Source organism: Podarcis muralis, chromosome 3 (assembly GCF_964188315.1).
Source record: "Podarcis muralis chromosome 3, rPodMur119.hap1.1, whole genome shotgun sequence".
NCBI lineage: Eukaryota > Metazoa > Chordata > Lepidosauria > Squamata > Lacertidae > Podarcis > Podarcis muralis.
In genome coordinates, this window is record NC_135657.1 from 37,709,429 (window position 1) to 37,730,834 (window position 21,406).

The window sequence follows — 21,406 nt, forward strand, 5'->3', positions numbered from 1 at the left end:
ATATTACCATTGTAAGTTAATAAAAATAAGCATTGAATCATTTCCATTTAATTATAGCAGAGAAGAATAGCTGAGCCATTCTGATTGGAGTGGGATGTAATAGAATGGAAAAAGATGGCACTTTGGAAATGAGGAATGTCAGTGGGGAATATTGGGTCTCTTGGACTCTTTCCAGTAATACAGCTTCTGTGGCTTTTGGTTGGGCAAATCCCAGGAAATGATAACAGCATGTAATCAAGGACATCTATCGATGGAAATATTTCAGTACAGTGACATACCATGGACTTATGGGTCTAAAGATGTCTACATTATGTACCCTTAATTTCTTCTAATCTGAAAGTGGCTGTGTATTTATTTAATGCTACATCTTTTGGCTTATCTGGTTTGAGCAGGTTTATTAAATGTAGCCTACATTACTGAAGGCAGTTGTTTGGAACAGGAGCTATATACCGTATTTTTTGCTCTATAGGACTCACTTTTCCCCTCCTAAAAAGTAAGGGGAAATGTGTGTGCGTCTTATGGGACGAATGCAGGCTGTGCAGCTATCACAGAAGCCGGAACAGCACGAGGGATTGCTGCTTTCACTGCACAGTGATCCCTCTTGCTGTTCTGGCTTCTGAGATCCAGAATATTTTTTTTCTTGTTTTCCTCCTCCAAAACCTAGGTGTGACTTGTGGTCTGGTGCATCTTATAGAGCGAAAAATACGGTAATTCAATAGACTTTTTGGGGGGATTAAATTTGTAGAACTGTAAACAACTTTTATCAATGCCAGGTGCAACCACTACCTTAACAAGAATCACAAAACCAAAATAATTATGGGCATGCTCTTTCAGATTCTCCTTAAAACCAGCAATAAAAAATATTCCAGTATCTGATGGTAGCACATTCCATTGCTCAACATTCATTGCAAATGGCATCCTCTTCTCTGATAGTCAATGCCCCTTCTGTATACCTTCACTATATATTGCCTCTGCATGCTCCTGTCTTGTACTTTATGAGCAATTTGTCCTACTCCTCCTTTGTACATTTGAAAATCGAGTTCCATCCTCCTGACTACTCCAACTTCTTCCACCACATTCTCTTCAATGGGAAGCTTCCATTCCAAAATGTTGTTATCATTTGATGCACTTTCCTCTCTATATAGATAGATACACACACATGATTAAAGACAGCATCATGTATGCTTCTATCATAACTAATGCTGTGAGAAGTGGGTTCTTTGCTAAGCATCAAGTATACAAAGACATGCCCAAAGTGCATGCTTTGGGTGATTTCCAGCAACATCATTTCAGCTTCTACCACAAGGAGCAGTTCTAAGATACGGGTATTTCTTTGAATGTAAGGATTGTATGGCTCCTCTTCCCTGGCTGCTTCCTCTTCCCTTTCTGCTATTTATTTTGTAATGCAAAGCCAGATTCTTCTGTGTTGGGTATCTTGGAGATAAATTGTTATGTTGCAAAGGACAGTTTTAACCTAAAATGAGCAGTATGCCACATGGGAGGCAAAGGTAATGACAAAGTCACTACCATTTTAGTCTTGTCTCACTCACTGTTTTAAGCAGCAGAGAGATCAAAGCTGGTTCAACCATAGTTCTACACACATTCTTGAGAGATTCATTATCCTTTGGTGCTGCCTTGTTCAAGTCCATGTCAACCACCCAGAAGTTCAGATGGTTGAAATTAAGGCAAATAAGAGCCAGCTCAGTGTGGTCACACGCGGCTATGGAATATCAGAACATTTGATAAGTTGGGGACATGGATTCTTGTGATCCTCACTACATAGTTTTATAACAAGTTTCCTCCCCATTTTCTCTCTCCCTTTTCTCCCCTACCCCTTTCCACTTCTCAGCTAAAGCTTACAATCCCGAGTTTTATTATGATACCCCTAATCCTACCAGAAAGCAATCCAAGAACTACTCCTATGTTTTGCAGTGGACACAGAAGGAGCCTGATGCTGTTGACCCCATCCTTAGTTACCGGCTAGATGTCCGTCAGGTAAGACCACCATCTTAAGTGCCAAAATCCATTTCTATTCTTTTTAGTTTGAGAGTACATCAGTGCACCACCTCACTTAAAGAGTGGGAACTGCTGTTTGCAAAACAATCTGGAACTGAGGGCATGGCTCTTCTTTCCCCATTTTACAGAGCAGAGAAGACAGGTGTGTGGTTTGGCCCTCAATTTCGAGATGGATGCTGTCAATGATAGAGAGCTTAAAAAATAAGTCTGCTTGGAATTCTCAGACACAGTGCTTTGAACATGGCTCTGATAGGAAGAAAATTTTGTAGTCGTTAGCCAGCACTGTAGATTTCATAGGCTAACAATTCAGATGAGTGGAATTTCAGACTCTTCACTTTGAACAAATAAAGGATTGTAAATTGGAGGGCTCTCCAGGCTGGAATTGCAGGGGGAAGTCATTGACTGTTCATATTTCACAAAGGCCTTCATCAAGTTGTCATAATAATACTGGAATGTTATTAAACTCTGCTGGAGCAAGGTGTGGAACAAAAAGGCTATTGAGCATAAAAGGGAATAATAAAGGATACTACCAGGAGAGGGAAAATGGTACCATATGTTGTAGCTATAGAAAAGTGTTTTGTGCCGGGAGGGTTACATTCTAAGAATGGATTTGTGAATCAGGGAATCATCTCTGTTTTCAGTCAAGCTAAAGTTCTTGGCTATAAGACAGTTGCTACCCATAAAAGCCAATGAAATGACTTTGGGTAAAATATAAGAAACTGGGCTTAATTGGATTGTTTCATATTTGCTATTAAAAAAAAGACATCCAGACACTTGTTTATTTTATTTTATTTTGGCATTTGATGCATCAGTCCGAAATGTGACACACAGTTTCAGTTTAGAGCTACAAATTTAAGCAAAGAAGAGACATGATCTGGGAAAAGCCTTTTTTAAATTTTCATGTATCATCATATTTCATTTTTATCACGGCTAGGAACCTAAAAATTTGGAAGTGGCCTGGGCCTCTCTGGACCAGAGCCTGCTGTCTACATACCTTACTGCTCCTTGTGGTCACTGGGATTGCATTTCTTGCCTCAGTGAGACAGCCATCTTAGAATTCAGAAGAGTTATCTATGTTTGGGGGTTGTGCCTTTGGCTTTGTCAGTGGAGATAATTCTGTACTTAGAAGTGAACTTTTAAGTTTTGTTGTTGGACAAGTTAACTTGCCCTCAAAGGGAGTGGTGTTTGACCTGTGTTCATAAAAACCACATGTAAGTTCAGATATGACCAGTTCCAAGATGAGGGTAGAAACGGATGTCACCAAGTTCACAGTGCTCTTCTGGTATGAATGGCCCCATGCTATATAACATTGGAACAGGGACATATAACGTAGCTCCACCCCTTAGTCTTCACAGAAGCAGTGTTGCTGTCTGTACTGGCAGAGCTTTCACACATACAGCCGTACATGCAAAATTGCACTGGTTGTGCAAAGGGTAAAGACAGGGCTACTTTTGACGACTAATGTTAGAAATGTTTTTCACCTCTCAGTTATAAGTTGCCTCAGGAGCTGCTGCGACATGCTTCTGAAACCAGTCCCAGCTTATTTAGGACAGGTTTTGTGGTTTAGCCTTTAATATGCGAAAATGTAGGGGTTTGCCTATGAATTGACTCCCTGGCAAAGAAGAAATACAGCTAAAATCTGAATATTGGAACCAGTCAATGCATTCTAATTGTATTTGGCCTTGGGTCTGATGAAACCAAAGTAGGATATGTTTTGTTCTTTATCTTTAAATTAGGAACCTTGTTCATATTAATTCAAATTTAACTTCTAAATTCTTATCTGGTAATTGCTAGCATAAGTTATAGCAACTTTCATTAAGATATTTTCTAGCTATTGGATTCATATATTTCACATTATACTTGTCTGCCTTTGACCATTTGAACTTAATCAATCTCACCGTATACTACACTTCTATTTATAAGAAATCAATGGACCTTTAAGGCTTATTCTGATATTGCTATTGGCATCCTTAGAATTTTAGTAAAAAATAAATTGATCGTTTTGGTATTATTGACTGACATGTTGCGATACCTGTGGCTAGGGATGGATGGATCTGTCAACTTCAGTTTCTCATTTTTCCAATCCAGTTCTCCACATTTCTGCATTAGTATGTCAGTCCTTGTGAGAACTTAACAGCATTTTAGAGTGCATGTTTCTAATATATTCATTTTTGCAAGCAATTTCCCCTAAAACAATGGGTTTGTGTACGTTATTTTCATTAACATATGCATTTTTATGCTCACTTTCCTCTACTATATACATTTTTGTACACCTCGTTGGGCTGAAGAACGTCATCCCAAAATTCAGAGAATTTTGAAGGATAGCTGCACTTCCATTCATGCATTGTTTTGGGAAGAGTGAATTAGTTACCCTGCCACTTTCTCCCAGGAAAACGCTCTCTTTTGGAGGTCAGTTGGATTTTATGTAGATTGGTGTTTGCTCCGATTTAGTAGTAAAGAGTGGGTTTCACCAGGGAAAGCAGCGGGACAAATGGTAGACCATTTGGAGGTTGCCTAGAAAGCAGAGGACAAATGGAACACCTCTCAGACCCATGCTTTCTAGGCATGACATAAGCGGAAGTCTGGACAAGCCCTTAGTTTTGCATTAAAATGCAAACAAGCCGAAGTTCTTTGTAATTCCTTCTTGAGACCAGGTTTTTTGGTATGTACTTTGGACCTAGACATCAGAAAACTATTAGTAACACATTCCTAGCTGCCATGTATCCTAAAGTATGTACATGTGACAGCAGCTGCCTTGGGTTGTGGAGCCCCATCTCCTCCACTGATGGTGGAGAAGCAGCAGCAGTGGCTTCCAGTGAAATGTCATGGAAATCTTGTGAGATCTCCTAGGACCTTGCCATATGACCTAGGTAAAGGGGGTCTTCAGTGGAGGGGGGCAGGGGGTTTCATTGGCAGAAGGATGGCACTTTCCCGTTTTGTCTCAGGTGGTGAAACAAGATAGGCCGCCACTGACATATAAGCACAGCAAATACAATGATCAAATATGCTGGAGCCCACAACTGCAGGGACAGCATCCTATGGAAGTGTGACATCTAGAACTGGGTTACTGATCGCCGAAGGTAGCAGGTGAATTGGGCAACTTTGTGTTCTTGTAGCTATGCTGTGAGATGTTAGGTTGGGTTGTATTGCAGGTGGATTGATACTAAATTGGAAATTTACAGTGTGACACCATTGGAATCCTACTTATAGTCTTAGCATCATGGAGGGGGGCCTTGCAAATAATCTAGTGCAACCTACTGCTCAGTGCACAAAATCCAGAAGTAGAGCATCTCCATAGATGGCTGCTCAGCCTCTGTTTGAAGACAGTACAGTAAGAGAAAACCACCTCCCTTGTAGTTAATTGCTCTCATTGCTGAATTGCTGTGTCAAACACTTTATCTTAATGTTCTACTGAAATCTTGCCTCCTGCAATGTAAGCCTTGCCCTCTGTGACAGCAGAAAACAAGTCTTTGCCCTCTTCTATGTGACAGCCCTTCAGATAGTTAAAGAACAATATCAAAATGAGCCTTCCTGAAATCCAAGGTACACTTTTGGCTTCCCTTGCCTTTGGCTTTTCAAAAAATCTTCACTTCCAACATTACATAGTCACTTTCCCGCAAATGTTTGGGTACTTCCCTGTTGTTAAGATCAAGTCAAGGACAACCTATTCCTTCCTTCACCTCCTGAAAGAGAGAGTTGTCACCATGACATGTTAGGCATTTGTTGGAGATTCCATGTTTATCAGAGTTCATCTTCTAGGAAATAATCAGGGTAGCTTGAAGTCCCCCGTTATTTATTATATAAAATACAATCCCATCTTTCTAGTGTCAGCACATCACTATTCACTCCTACTAACTCTTGTTTTTTCTTAAACATCTGTAATTTGTTACAGAAAAGCATCATCCCCATATTTCGTCACTCGGTAGTATTCTGACCACAGTGTTGCTTTTATTTATTTCTGTTTATTTTTAACCAGGTAGGCTCCACAGGGCTACCTTGTTTAACTTTCTCTTGTATGGATTTTTTAGCATATAACACCACTTCCCCTTTAGTTGCATCTACTTGCTTTGAGCAAGTAAATATATTCCAATTGTTACTTTCTGGTCCATAGAAGTTGGCTAGTCAAGTGTCAGTTATACCTGTCAAGTGTCAGTTATCTTCTGCTAGGAATTCAAGCTCATCTTGTTCCACCATCACCCCTGTTCTCTGTACATTAGTGTGTAGACATAAAATCCTTGAGTATTCCTCTCCAATGTTTTTTCCTGGTATTTCATGGGGGGTTTGAGAAGTTCCCCCTGCCCTAGGCACCCTAAAAAGAGCCTTCTTTTTTTCCTTTCTTTTTTCCTTCTTTACTGGGGATCATGAAAACTTCACTAAAGCATGGATTTTAAGGCTGGTGCTTTTAAAGGAGCCAGAGCACATCATGACATTTAATAGGTTAAGCTGATGCTTGGAAGTGAAACACAGTATTATTTACTATATGTACAAGGCAGAACCATTTCAGAAGATCAGAGCATGTCTATTCACTGGTTCACACAGAATATCATCCTTTGTGCCTTTCTTCCAATAGCTTGGTCTCCCGGGAAGGGTCTGCCTCTATATTAGTTTCTCATACAGCGCAGAGCACATCATCAGTACTTAACAAATAATAACAATTTTAGCAGTACAGTACACAAGGGAGCCTCTTATAATGAAGGTGCTTTGTCAAAGAGCATCTTTTGCTATATGTTGAAATTCGCTGTTGCAATTTCCAACTAACAATGTGTGAAGATAAAAGAAGATTGCATCCTTACTGGGGCAGCTTGGAATTGGGACTCCAGACAAATGAAGTTCAACATCTTGATGCAGTCCTCTTGCTGAGAAAGAGTCCATCCCACTTAGGGAGCTAAGAGGTAGTATTCAGGATAGATGTAGTGAATCACATAAATGTAATTCCATTTTCTCACCCATAGCTGGGCCAAATATCGCTTGGTGTTCTATCTGCACCTTATTCTACAGCAAAACGTCCAATGATTCCTATTTCTTTGGCAGAATCACAGTTTATCCTTGCTCTAATTTAGTCTTCTATCTCCACGCTTGACAATACAAAGCTTTCTGGTACATTCCAAAGTTCCTCAGTAAATTACCATATTGTAAGAAAGGTGCTTTATAGAATCATAGAATTACAGTGGTGCCTCGCAAGACGAAATTAATCCGTTCTGCGAGTCTCTTCGTCTTGCGGTTTTTTCGTCTTGCGAAGCACGGCTATTAGCGGCTTAGCGGCTATTAACGGCTTAGCGGCTTTAAGAAAACGGAAACAAACTCGCAAGAACTCGCAAGACGTTTCGTCTTGCAAAGCAAGCCCATAGGGAAATTCGTCTTGCGGAATGACTCAAAAAACCCTTTCATCTAGCGAGTTTTTCGTCTTGCGAGGCATTCGTCTTGCGGGGCACCACTGTATAGAGTTGGAAGGGAGGGTCCATAACCTTCTGGGGGAAGTCCATTCCGCTGTTGAACAGTTCTTACTTTCAGAAGGTTCTTCCTGGTGTTTAGTCAGAATCTACTTTCTTGTAACTTGAATCCATTGGTTTGAGTCCTAGCCTCTGGAGCAAGAGAAAGCAAGCTTGCTGCATCTTCCACGTGGCAGCTCTTTAGATATTTCAAGATGTCTATCCTGTCTCCTCTTTTCCAGGCTAAACATACCCAGCTCCCTCAACTGTTCCTCATAAAACTTGGTTTCCAGACCCTTGATCATCTTGGTTGCCCTTCTCAGCACACCTTCCAGCTTGTCCATATCCTTCTTCTTGTTAATATTGCTTGCTCTTTGTCCCACTATGCTATTTTTAAATTTTTTAGATTTTTGTCATGCATATTTGCAAGGCTACAATAATATTTTATCTGCTCTGCATAAGCCAGACAACATTCCTTCGGCTGCTTCATCTCTTATAAGATAAATTTGTATTTCTAACACTCTGGCCACTTTATACACTCTTCCTCACCAGTATTGCAGTGGTTTACCACTCTGTTCAATGGCGTTTTCTCCCTAGTAAGTCTGTTTTGGATTGCGGCCTTAATTGTCTGGAAAATCCATTGTTCAGCATTTAAAAAAACCCCAACCTTTTTCTTGCAGTGAGCTGTCAAGAGATTTAAATGTTTTGTGGTGACATCATTATGAAACTGTAAAGCTTTTTGATTTGCTTCATGGGACCTTAATGGATTACACCTTGGAAATCAAGCCCTGTAGTCCGTCATTCAGATGAAAATTTCTCTATTTCTGCCTGATATTAAAAGCCATTTCTTAGGTCAGGGTAGTCAATGTAGTGCCCTCCAGATGTTGTTGCGTGATAACTTTCATTGTCTCTGACCATCGGCCATGCTAGCTGGGCTGAGAGGAGTTGTAGCCCAAAAACAAGCTAGGACCTACCATGTTGGCTACTCCTGTCTTAAACTGATCCCAAAAGGGATGCTTCTAGGTAATGTTGCTGAATTCTTTGATAGCACAAGTGATAGGGTGGGATGCAGGAAGGTAGTACATTTTCTAAATCAATGTAATTCTGTATTGGGTACTGGTGAATCCTTACTGTTCCTAATATAGCTCTTTTCATTCCATTTCATCTCTGGTCTCTCACCATGAGCTCAACAAGGCCAAAACAGAACTACTGACCTTTTCCTTCTGAACGAAACCCTTTCCATTTCTCAAAGTATAACCATCTTTCATGTTGCGGGTGCTTGTAACATAGTCCTTGAACTCTCTATGTTTCATTTCTCTTTTTCTTGTGGTAAGGTAACAAACTGCCTCTTCATGATCTCGGTTTTTATTTATCCCCTGAGTGCCTCTCTTCTGGAAGAACATAAGGATGCTTGAGAATCCAACTGGGAAAAGCACAAAAAAAGTTCGAAGAATGCTTACATAGAAGATTTGTCTGGGTAAATGACAAGTATGTGTTGGTATGTGGATGATTATTGCCAGTGACTAGAATAGCTTCAAACCTCTGCTTCAGGTAGGCATAAGCTGCCATTGCCATAGCCATAGTAGAACATGCAACCATAAAACAATCATAGATCATTTATTCTCTTTACTGGAGATGGCCTTACACCAATCAAAATTAAAAACTAGATAACTATGGGTCACTACATTAATATTTTTTAGATAAAAGGAGAAACGTATTTTAAGGGGAAACAGTTGAAAACTTACTCTGCTAATCTGGAATTGCAGTAAATTGAGAAGCTATCTTGTGAACATTTCTAGGATTCATTTCACTCCTTAAATTAAAACTTCTTGTCATATATGCTGTCAGGTATCCTAAACTGAAGATTCCACCGGCAGCTGTGGCAACTCTGTGTGTGATAAGAGTTGTATTGTTACATTTTGTGGCGTGCTTTTGCCCCCTTTACGCTTTGTGGGGCCAGGTTCAGTGACGCTGCAGGCAGAGGGTCAAGTCATGGGGAGTTGCAATAAACACAGTACAACCATTTTGGGATTAAACAGCCCACAACTATATTGATTACAGGTGTCAGAAAGTTTTGCCACAGGCATTGGGTGTATATCCAGTATCAATTCAACCTGTCTGCTTGTTTTATTATTTGGCAGGGTTAACCAAGGTTAAGCCCCCCAAACCACTCACATCTGCAACCTGGGCCTGACTGGCTTTTATAGTCAGATAGCAGACCAGAGGGAAGAAGTTTTCCCTCTGGTCTGCTTCCCAAACCATCCACCCTAGCTCGCCCATGCTTAGCTGCAACCATGGGTGATCTCCAGCAGCCAGTGGAGGAGGAAGTGACTTCCTCCTCTGGCTCACTGAGTCTGGAAGACCACCTGGTACTGCTGCAACCATGCTGGACCTCAACCACTGCTTCCCTCCAGCTGGCGGTAGGTGGTCCTTCCATGGAACAGTTTAGCAGGTCTTCAGTGGAGTCTAGACATTTCATGACATAAGAATATCCTAGACCATATACATAATGTTTCACTCTTTACTACAAATGACTGCTCCACAATGATTAAAGCTGTCTGACTCAAACTGTCTGCATGCACTTTGAAATAAAGCAACCTCTTTACTAGCCTAAATGTGGGTATAAGAAGAAGAGTTTGGATTTGATATCCCGCTTTATCACTCCCCTTCAGGAGTCTCAAAGCGGCTAACATTCTCCTTTCCCTTCCTCCCCCACAACAAACACTCTGTGAGGTGAGTGGGGCTGAGAGACTTCAGAGAAGTGTGACTGGCCCAAGGTCACCCAGCAGCTGCATGTGGAGGAGCAGAGGCACAAACCCGGTTCCCCAGATTACAAAACTACCGCTCTTAACCACTACACCACACAAGGAGTGTGAGCAGAGCTGTCCTAACTTAGGGATGGGGAGGAGTGGAATAGCGAATGCACAGCACATCCCAGCTCATGGGGAGCCAGTGTGATGTAGTGGTTAAGAGCGGTAGACTCGTAATCCGCTCCTCCACATGCAGCTGCTGGGTGACTTTGGGCTAGTCACACTTCTCTGAAGTCTCTCAGCCCCACTCACCTCACAGAGTGTTTGTTGTTGGGGAGAAAGGGAAAGGAGAATGTTAGCCGCATTGAAACTCCTTCGGGTAGTGATAAAGCAGAATATCAAATCCAAACTCCTCCTCCTCCTCTCCTTCTTCTTCTTCTCATGTTAGCTAGGGTAGGACAGAAGGTGGTGGCATCTTCTGCCTCCTTGCTGTCACAGCTCTTGACCATGTCAATGGATCAATGTGGCTTTGGATTCATCAGATCCGAAGCCGCCAGCACTCCACCCACAAAATGCCCCTGAAACACCTGTTTGGGGTTTTCTGCGTGTTACCACCAGGAATCGAGCTGCCAACAGGAGCTCTCTGCCTGCTAGGGCACAGCTGGGTGGCAGAGCCTCCAACCAGCTGTGCTCCTCTCCACAGACAGAGGCCAGCGAAGATTTGTCAGTGTGTCATTCTGGCGCCTCCACTGCCATCAGCATTGAGGGTTAGGATTGCCCTCTCTTTCATTATCCTGCATTATGTGCCCTCAGACATAATGTCTGTTCCATGTAGGCTTGGCAGTACTCCACTCCATCTTTTGATATACTAGTCACAGCTAAGGATTTAATCTGTTTAATATTTAGCTGGTCCAAATTCTTCAGGTAGCTCAGTTATTGGCTTGAATGTTGATTTTTCCATCCCGCTTCTTGGGTGAGTGTACAGGCCAACTTTGACAGCTAGGGGCATTAAACAAATAACACTCTGGTTGAAGTAGGTGTTCAAGCTCCTTGAAAAGCCCCGAGCATTATGTCTAATCTAAATGATGGTGTGCCCTTTTTCACCACACACTGGGATCAGTATTGATTGAGGGGGAAGAACATACTCCACTGAAGAACTGCTAAAGCCCTGCAGCACCCTGCTTTGAAATATCTCGCCCAAATTCTGGCCATGCTTGTTAGCTTGCGAGAGCTCATGACTTGCAGCCATTGGGTGGTTTGGGGTTTTCTTTGGCGCTTCGCAGGTCATGGGGTATTTGCATCTGTTCTCTTCAGCATAGAAAAAGCGCTTGGCAGAATTCTTAAAGCCCTCTGATTCTGAATATCCCAATAGCACCAAACCTTGATTGAAAATGCAATGCTTAAAATAAAAGGGGGAGTTGAAAACCCGAACAAGCTTTTGAGACACTTCTTTCTCTCTGAGGGTGCTATGCCTTGCTGGAGATCTGTTTGAAAAGGAAATGGAAAGCTTTCTGCTGTTTTCAGGTCGAGGCAAAGTGAATAAAGAGCAAGCTAAGCTGGCTGCTGCAATGGAAGGGACAGGGCAGAATCACTGTACATTCAATAGACAGAACCCATCTGTGACCTGCGGCTGTGGCAGGAAAAGGTAGCAAAAGGTACTAGAACTGTGGTAAGACTGGATATATGCATTCCTGATGTGCCTCCCAAGTTGGCAAGGATTCTGTTTATCCCATTAGATGTCCCTCAGAGCCGCACCAGGCTGGAGTATAAACTGAATATCTCCACTTTATTAAAACTAGAAATGTCTCCATTTGGGGGCCCCTCGCTGAACCAGATTGCCATTTCAGATTAATTTCTACTAGACGACCTGGTGTGTCTTTAATGAGAGAGACACCAGAGTGATTTTGGGAGCAGGAGGGAGGCGAGCGATTCACTTTGCTTTTGCCGTTTCATCCCCTCCATATTTGATAAACATTCCCTGCTGCCTACAAAACAGGTCTGGGGGTCTGATGCTGGCTGCTGTTTGCCTCATCAGACAAACAGTCTAGCGTTAATGAGACCTGAGACAGTGGGGGTCCAGGCTGGCCACATAGGGAGGTGTGAGACAACAGAGCTGTTGGGACTTGCGTGGGACAAGGCTGGTGTCAACAGAGATGTACCAGCGATAATTAGAGCAGTGGCTGAGTGGCCAGTGAAAGACATTAAAATGTATTCTTTCATATTGGTCAAAATTTGCCCTGTGTTTATTTTGAAAGGGACATTAATGTGTATTTAATAGGTATATACTCCTTGTTTTCTAACTGTTCATATAGGGTGCTACTCTGTATTGAATGTGTTGCTTATGTTTACATGCACTCTGTGTGGGGCTGCCTTTTAAAGATGGCTCAGAAACTTCAACTTACACAGAGTGTGACCTCCACAAAGCTTGTGAGCTCACCTCTGTAGGGCCAGTTTGTTTCTACACCCAATTTAAAGTGCTAGTACTTTAATCATTTGTGAATAGGTTATTTGAAGGGCTGCCTGTTTCCGTAGAAACCTGACTGGGCCTGTAAAGATCAGCCTTGGAGGCCCTGCTTACCGTCTGCCATCAAGTTCTATTAGGTTAGCAAGCACTAGAGACAGGGCCTTTTCTGTGATGGTCCCACATTTGCAAGGATGAATGGCACAGTTTGTTTCCAGTCCATGTCAATTTTGCATGTGTTCGTTCAACTGTTCCATCCTGCTTCCACAAGATGTTAGCAGCTCTGAGTTTTGGCCAGGGAGGGCAGGGTATAAATAAAATAAATTATCATCATCATCATCATGTTAAAAAAATCAACATGAAAATGTTTACAGTATTTACCCATTTCATCTCTGTATGCATTTCTAAATATGTTTTATCCTCAAGTATGCATTTTTAAGACATTTTGTTGTAAATTTTGAGCCAAGAACTTAATTGCGAAATTCCATGATGTGCATAATTATGTTCTGATCTGCATTTTCCTTTAGCGGGTGCAGATCAGGTAAGTTTGCATCCAGATTCAGCAAAATCTAATTTCTCCAGCACCCCTACGTATCTGTGAAACTGCCCTACAAGGAATATGTGTCTGGCCCAGCTCCAATCTATATTAGATTTTAAACAGACCATAAAAACTTATGTGTTTCAATCTTCTTTTAACTAAGATGTTGGGATGGATATTGAATTGGTTAAACTGTTCCTGTTTTTGTTTTTAATTGGTTTTATCTGAATTGCTGTGCTGTGCTGCATATCGTTTTTAGGGTGCTGCTTTTAGTGTCGTAATCACTTTTGGATTGCTTTAATTGCATTTTATGTTTTTAATTGTTTGTGTGAGTCACCTTGGGAGGGCTTTGCACATAAATATTAGAAATAAATAAATAACAAACCCTGTGTTTTTTAATGCTACAGTACAGCTTGCCCATGTCAGCCCAGCTTTGTAAGCATGCCCTATCTGTTCCCTAAAGTCTTTTGGAAGTGAGACATCGCCTGAGTCCAACAGAAAATATGTACATGTCAGTGTGAAAAAGATTGTAAGGGAACATATTTTGAAGTTAACATTCATAAATATTTTGTGGCATGCAGCAACACCCTATGAAAGTGGCTTATGTGGCACCATATTGTGGATTGTGGATTGGCTGCATTGAATAATATTGAATATTCACTAATATTGTACATTGCTTTAAAAGTGACATATTCAATTATGGAAAAGCCACTGTCCATGTCAAAACACTGCAAGTTTTCTAACGCCCTTTTGCTCTCCTGCTGTTTTTAAGAGTCTTCTTTTCTTTTCCTTGTTTCCTTTGATATTCCTCAGCTTTGTTCTCCCTCATTGCCATTGAATCTGAATGTCAACGTGGTGCCCTGCACATGTTGTTAGCCAGACCAGGGATGATGGGAGCTGGAGTCCTGGGCTCCTGGTGGGGAAAGGGCAGAATATAAATTGAAGAAACAATAAAGAGTCCAACAGCATCTGCCTCTGGTCTATGGGGAAATGCCATCATTTAACCATATCTCATGGTTGGTGATGGATGGTTCCCATTGTGAGTGGTAGGGCAGAAGGCAGAGAGCCAATGACAGTCGCAGGCAGAACCAACTTAATCCAGTCTTATCTCCCTCTTCCTCTGACTGAGTCATACAAGGGCAATACTGAAGTGGAGGAGAAGGAAGCTGACAGAAAGTGCCACCCCATGGACTAGTTGCAAGTACAGTGGTGCCCCGCAAGACGAATGCCTCAAAGACGAAAAACTCGCTAGACGAAAGGGTTTTCCGTTTTTTGAGTCGTTCCGCAAGACAAATTTCCCTATGGGCTTGCTTCGCAAGACGAAACGTCTTGCGAGTTCTTGCGAGTTTGTTTCCTTTTTCTTAAAGCCGCTAAGCCGTTAATAGCCGCTAAGCCGCTAATAGCCGCTAAGCCGCTAATAGCCATGCTTCGCAAGACAAAAAAACCGCAAGACGAAGAGACTTGCGGAATGGATTAATTTCGTCTTGCGAGGCACCACTGTACACAAGTGTGCAGGTGAAGGCTGGCTGAAGGCAACCTGATGTTGGGGTGGCAGTGCCCCCTTCACCCTAAAAGAGCAGCCATCGCTGTTCCAAAAAATAAGTCCACATAACTGAAATGCGCCAAACTAGTTGTGTTGTTTTCCCTCTTCCCCACTTCATTTGAAACAAGTGGACCTATATTTTGGAACATAGATGAACATAATAAGCTGCCTTTTACTGGTCCATTTAACTGTCTGCACTGGCTGTTACTGGCTTTCCAGAGTTTCAGACAGATGTCTTATTTGGCCAAACTGAAAGAGGTCAGGGATTAAAGCTGGGACCATTTACTTTCAAAGCATGTGCACTGCCACTGAGTTGTGGCTCTTCCATAAATATATAAATATTGATATATAAAATGTACTTAGTAGGAAAAATTCGCATTACAATGTTGAAGGATGTTCATGAGGATATTTCTTTTTTTAAAAAAAATATGCAAATTGCTGCTGAATTGTGGAGAACTGAATTTAAAATTGGAAAAATGAGAAACCGAGAGAACTCAAAATGACAGATTCTTTCATCCATATCTACAAGTTCTTTCATCAATATCTACAAGAATCACAAAGTCAAGTGTGTGAGCTAGAGTTCATGCTTAGATGGCTCAATGCTTAGAAATAGAAGACACGCTGTTTTCATTAATGAGAGGTTATTTTTATATGCCTTGATATACCAGGAATTACTAAAAAAAATTTTTTTACTATAAACCCACAGAAGATGGGAAAGCTTCTCAGAGTGGGGCGTGTGAATCTGCCTGATGTAGGAGTGTTTGGCTCTTCAAGCAGGAAAATGAATCAGTCCCCCATATTTTCTCCCAACACAGACATAGCTTCAGGCAAAAAAACTGTGGAAATTGCTGCCACTGAAGCCAAGGTGGTGGTGTTTTTTTTTTAGTTTTTTAGTTTTTTGCCTGAGGGCAATGAAAAACCTGAAATGCTCCTTGGGAAAGACTCAGGTGATTGAATTTGCTTTGCAAACAAATAGGTTAACATTTTGTCAGCTCAAGGGGATTACATGCTGTCTGCATGACTCCATGATCACCAAGGAAACAGCACCACATGGGACTGCTATGACAGACCTGTGTCCATAACAGAGTTATTTTGAGGTTCATTGCTTGTGCTCATATTGAGCTAGACTTTACTGGCAGATAACTGGGATTTTCAGAGGTTTTAAGGCCGAAGATCACTCCCAAGTTCCTCTAGTCTGGTTCTGTACAGAATGAGACAACCGTTGTATGTACTTCGCAAGCATGGCCTGCCTGCCTCAGGCAGCAGGATCAACAGGGACAGTAGGGCAGTGGCAGTGTGGCCAAATCTACTGCCTCCTCCACAGCCCCCCCTGCCACCACCATACTCAAGCACACCAGCTCTATGGTGGCCAGCTCAAAGCATCACAAATGTCACAATGCTTGTGCCGTTATAAAGTAAATTATAGGAAGACAGTGCTGGAGGGCCCAGATGAGCTGAGACCAGAATGCAAGCAATGTGCTGCTGAGAGGGATGTGGAGGCAGCTGGAGCCAAGTTGGAGGGGGGCTGTGAATGAGGAGCTACTGGTACTGAGAAGTGGCATTTTCCGTTTTGCCTCAGGCGGCAAAACCTTCCAGGCTGGCCCTCTTCATAAGCACAAGTCCTGATTATCATAGATCTAGATAACATATGAAGTAGCCCTAATAAACTCCTATGGTACAAACACCAAATCTCATTACAGTGGTACCTCGGGTTACATACGCTTCAGGTTACAGACTCCGCTAACCCAGAAATATTACCTCAGGTTAAGAACTTTGCTTCAGGATGAGAACAGAAATCGTGCTCCGGCAGCGCGGCAGTAGCAGAAGGCCCCATTAGCTAAAGTGGTGCTTCAGGTTAAGAACAGTTTCAGGTTAAGTACGGACCTCAGGAACGAATTAAGTACTTAACCCGAGGTACCACTGTACTTGAAGGAGCTACCTTGGTCAAAATGAATAGAATTGGATCCCTCCCCCCACCCCCTGGCCACTCTGAGACGGCATGCAAATAAATCCTGTGCATCTCATGATCATAGTGTTGTCAGTTCAATATTTCAAGAGTAGGGGAACTTAGGTATCAGAATATATGAAAACAGGATTGGCCACGGTGGTTTATCGAAGTATGGAAATTGAAAGCATCTATTATGTTTGATAGGATTGTGACATACGGGAATGAAGACAAGCCTTTAATACAGGGGGACTCTCTTAAAATGAGGGCTATCTGGCAGTCTACATGAATGTTACCAGATTACCCAGGTTTGAAATATCTCCAAATATGTTACTGTTTCTTTCAGTGTAAATTTCTAGCTGAAGTGCATAAAACAAGGAATATTTCAGCAGCAGTAAAATGGGCAGGGCTCTAAAATGTTGCTTGATGCCCACAAGTAACAATCTGCTTATTATCAGTTGTCAGTAGGACCTACACTTTGGGGTGTAAGTCAGTTGCAGAGCTTCAGCAAGAAAGTAAAATATATGGGCAGTCTTGACTGTAGCCCACCCTATAATTTGGCATTCCAAGAAGCTGATTATACTGAAAGGGGACTCGCTCTAACTGCTGATCTGCTAAGCCCTTTTGACAGAAGTGGATGAAATTTGCAGTCATACTGGCCCCTTCAGAGTTCATAAAGGCTTCCAAATTACAGGCAAATAGTCCCAGCAGCTTTTTTTCAGGGTGACTTTAATGTTTGATTTTTAAAGGAGAAAAGGAAGAATAAGAAAATGTCTATGACCTTTTTGCGCGAGAGGGATTGAATGACATTTGAGAGCAAAGGTTGCCCATTCTGAGGAAGTGAGTCCTCAAGATAGCTGCAGTGTTTTTCTTACAAGGACAGACGTTACAGTTTTACAGTGGGTAAAAAAGAAACAGCTTAATATTCCTTAGTGTTTTGTGGGCAGTTGGTCTGAAAATTGCAGACATAAAAGATGTGCCCCAGGGTAAGAAACATGTCAAATTGCAGGCAAATAGGTCCAGAGGCTTTTGCACTGGTCATATTTAAAGTTTATTTTGTAGTGAGAAGAAGTCAAAGGGATTCACTTCTGGGTAAAATCATTCCTTCTGATTACAAGCTTAACCTGTCAGTCACAAGAGATTCTCCCTGCCCACTCTGATGTGTCCTTTCTGCTCCTCTGTTACCCCACTCTGGTGTTAATGGTAGTACGACAGAGGTAGAAAACAAACAAAGCCCAGATGGCAGATGAGATTCTTACCTCTCCCACTAGCCACAGACCACCTTGGACAGGTATGAAGCATGTCCACCTGTAAATCACCTGACCTCATTATGACATCAGGCATAGGAGCCAACTCCAAGGGGCCTAGGTCCCTTTGCCCCCTCCCATTAAATATTTGAGGGGGCCAACCCCTCTCCCAAGTTGATGGGCTTTGCCATTTAAATGGTATGTGTGCACTTTCAGTACTCTGCCTTGCTTCAAGAGCACTCCTTCTGCATCTTGGGGCTCAGATGGCCTTCTGGCAAATATTCACTTGCACTTCCTTCTTGACAAACTGAAGATTAGGCCTGGTCTTCTCTTACATGGGGGAAACATATGCTAATATAATACATACTGCTTTCTTATCATCCCCTAATGAAAGACATTATTGAATTGTGTAGAACAAGCAGTTACAGTAATTCATGACAGCACCAATTTGGCTTCTTGGAGAAGCTATAAACTGCTGTTCCCTGAGCCTAATGAGGATGGGCAGCTGATTTTGTGTGTCTGTGAGGTGGGTGAGAGAAAAAGCGACTTCTCTGTGGCCAAGAATGTGCTAGAATGTCCTGACTGCCCGGCCGAAGGAAATGGGGGCTTCCTTCTCCTCTGTAAGGAAAATCCTTTAATATTAACAATAGCAATGTATTCCTGGAAAATAAAGCCCACACAAATGTTCAGGGAGTAGCCGTTGAACAGGAGAATATGCCTCACTTGTAATAAACAAATAAATGAAATAAAGATCATCACATTTTTGCTACCACTAGAGTTTGTAGAATGCGAGCACATGAATTTCAAGCTCACCTGTGTGCCTGGCCACAGTAAGCAGATTTTATATTTGCAAGTGAGGCTGTTCACCCTGGAAACTTGTCATTAATCATCCTCTTCCAGTGGATGAGAGGGTACATAATTGGACAGAACATTTCATTAAAACCCACAGTCATTATCTCCTGACATATCTCATCCTGAGACCGTGAGCATGCAGCGAAAAATGCAGGGTTGTTTGTGAGAGGCTTCACCGCCCACCTTTGTGGATATGAGGAGTTAGATCAGAACTCTCTGCGAAGCATCCCAGAGAAGCTGGTTTCATATCTAAGCCAAATCAGCCATCCCTGGCCACTGGGCATGTCCTCCTGGATTCCTTTCCCAGATTAGACCTCACATGAAGCCCAGAGGAAACAATAAATTCTGTACAGAAGGCTTCAGTGTGGCACAATTTCAGGCTAGCAAATCAAGCTTCTTCGTCAACCCCAGGGAGGTTTCCATCACAGAGCGAATGTTTTTCTTCTCACAAAACTGCACTGTGATCAGAGGCTGGGAGAGGGAGGTTTGTTTGGCAGCTTGCAAAGAAATCAGATCAAAGCTTTACGTAGGCAGCATTTTGGAGATGAACTTTTCTCTGGTGCCCCTATCATGTTCGCTCCATTAACAGTGGGGCCTAGGGGAACAGAGATTCAGCCATTCAAATCTAGTCCATTGAAGGGAGGGTTTTGCTTTGCTGCTGTTGTTTCCCTTTTGAATGAGGGCACTGCAAAATCCACAGTAGGAAGTATGGAAATAGTTCAGCTTATGGCAAGGTATCCGCACAATGGTCCCTTACTTTAAGAGAAAGCTCATCTTTCAAAGGATTTTCTTTTCTCTAGGGTATCCTAAGCAAAAGAAAATTGACAAACTGATTCTGAACACCAATTGTTCCTAGCTGATCTCTGTAAAAGAGAAGTTCTTACTACAGTGTCCACTGTTGTCATTCCTGACCCCAGGATTCTCCTACTGAACCCCATATTTGCTTCCTGTTCCCAATTCAACTGAGCAAACTCGTCACCATCTCTCAGAATGTTGTATTGATTCAACCTCTTTCCCCCATGCTCAGTGGTTTGCATTTCAAATTCAATATGCAAACAATATTTGTCAGGTGAAAGTAAGCGCACTGACGTATGAGAGTAACTCATAATATCAAGGTTACAAAAAAGCACGCTGAACAAGTCACTTCCATGGGGTCCAGAGAATGTACACAACAAATATCTGTGGGGGGTTTACACTTCCAGAAAACAAATTACATATTTGTGGCTATGGATTTAAAGCTATTTAAAGCTATTGGTTTCTCAGCAGTTATAGTAGAGCAATGGGAGAAATGCAAAGCAAACAAAAAACAGTGTTGCATGAGATGTTATGCAATTAGTGTAATTGCGTAAAATGAAGAACAAAAGCACAATCACCTTTTGAAGAGAAAAGCCTTTCAGTTTTTACAATAGCATGCTGGCCAGCACTTGGAATAAAAAACAGGAGATAAATAATACAGTACAAACCAGCATGTAAGCTGTACTTGACTGAAGAGGGGGCTTACAAATCTACTTTTGTCCATAAATGCTTCCAAACTCTTGTCACTTTGGGAACATATACCGGTAAGTATCTATAGAAATCATAGGGAAAGTTTCTCACATCCCTACATTATGCTCCTTGAAAGAGTTTTAAGTTGTGATCTTTGACACATACTTTGGATTGGTTTATTAGGAATCTAAATTTCAAAAAATGTACATTTCCCATTTGCCTAGAAAATGTTCATTAATTTATATCTATCTATGCAACCCTTCAATAAAATTTTCCAGTATGTTAAATCCAGATCCCAAATACCTTTGCTTTCAGTACATGTGTTTATAGATGTCAGGAAAGTGTGGTATTAAAGCAAACATCACACATTTATTGATTTCTGTTTAACAAAACTTACAGATTGCTTCGTTTAAAAAATATCTCCACGTGGTTAACGTAATAACAAATTACACATCAGCAGCTGATACACATAGTGCAAGTCTTGATTTGAATGACTGAATGTTCTACACAATCAGTTTCCCTGTGCACATCAGCAATGTAATCTCTCCTGGTCTGAAATCTAGCTAGCTGCTGCTTTGCCATTGACTTGCAATGCAGCTTTGCGTGAGTCACATTTTGCACAAAACAGCCTGCACATAAATAATGCCTCATCTGTGCCTTCAGTGCTTTTGGATGCCCGAATCAGCATGAGAAAGAACAATTCACATAAACGCACAGATTTCTAGTTCTGGCAGCTATTAAATCTGCCCCCTGTCTGCATTTTATAAATGCATTTAGGTCTGTGAAACATGAAGAGCTGAAGCTGCTAAGGGTATATGGCAACAGAGAAAGACATGGGCTGTCCCTCGTGAAAAGAAAGTGCCAAGCGTTGGAAGAACTTTCTAAAGCAGTGAGAAGCTGTTCCTCCATCGCCAGAACCATGTCTTCTGAAACCCCACAAGGCCTGATTCTCTTTCCAGCTTACTTGCCATGAATAAATCAGATGAGAAAGACCTCAGTGTCAATAGTAGGCAGAGAGCATATCCTTCCACTTGCCTGCTAGTGCTAGGGATTGAAATCTGCTTTCAGCATAACATGCTTTGGTAAACTCATCTCAGAAGCAAAATAAACTAATTGAAATAGAATTTGAACAAGTAAAAT

General features: G+C 41.8%; 1 protein-coding gene across 4 annotated transcripts in view; it reads left to right on the forward strand.

The window, feature by feature from the left end:
- Nucleotides 1-21,406, forward strand: part of MDGA1 (MAM domain containing glycosylphosphatidylinositol anchor 1) — a 241,749-nt gene that overhangs the window by 147,520 nt on the left and 72,823 nt on the right. For all 4 annotated transcript variants that reach the window (XR_013392171.1, XM_028724382.2, XM_028724381.2 and 1 more), the window contains exon 10: nucleotides 1,850-1,995. Coding sequence is in view for 3 of the 4 variants with exons in the window: in XM_028724382.2 (XP_028580215.2) it covers nucleotides 1,850-1,995 (146 nt within the window). In the remaining variant the exon portion in view is untranslated. The remainder of the gene's footprint in view (nucleotides 1-1,849; nucleotides 1,996-21,406) is intronic.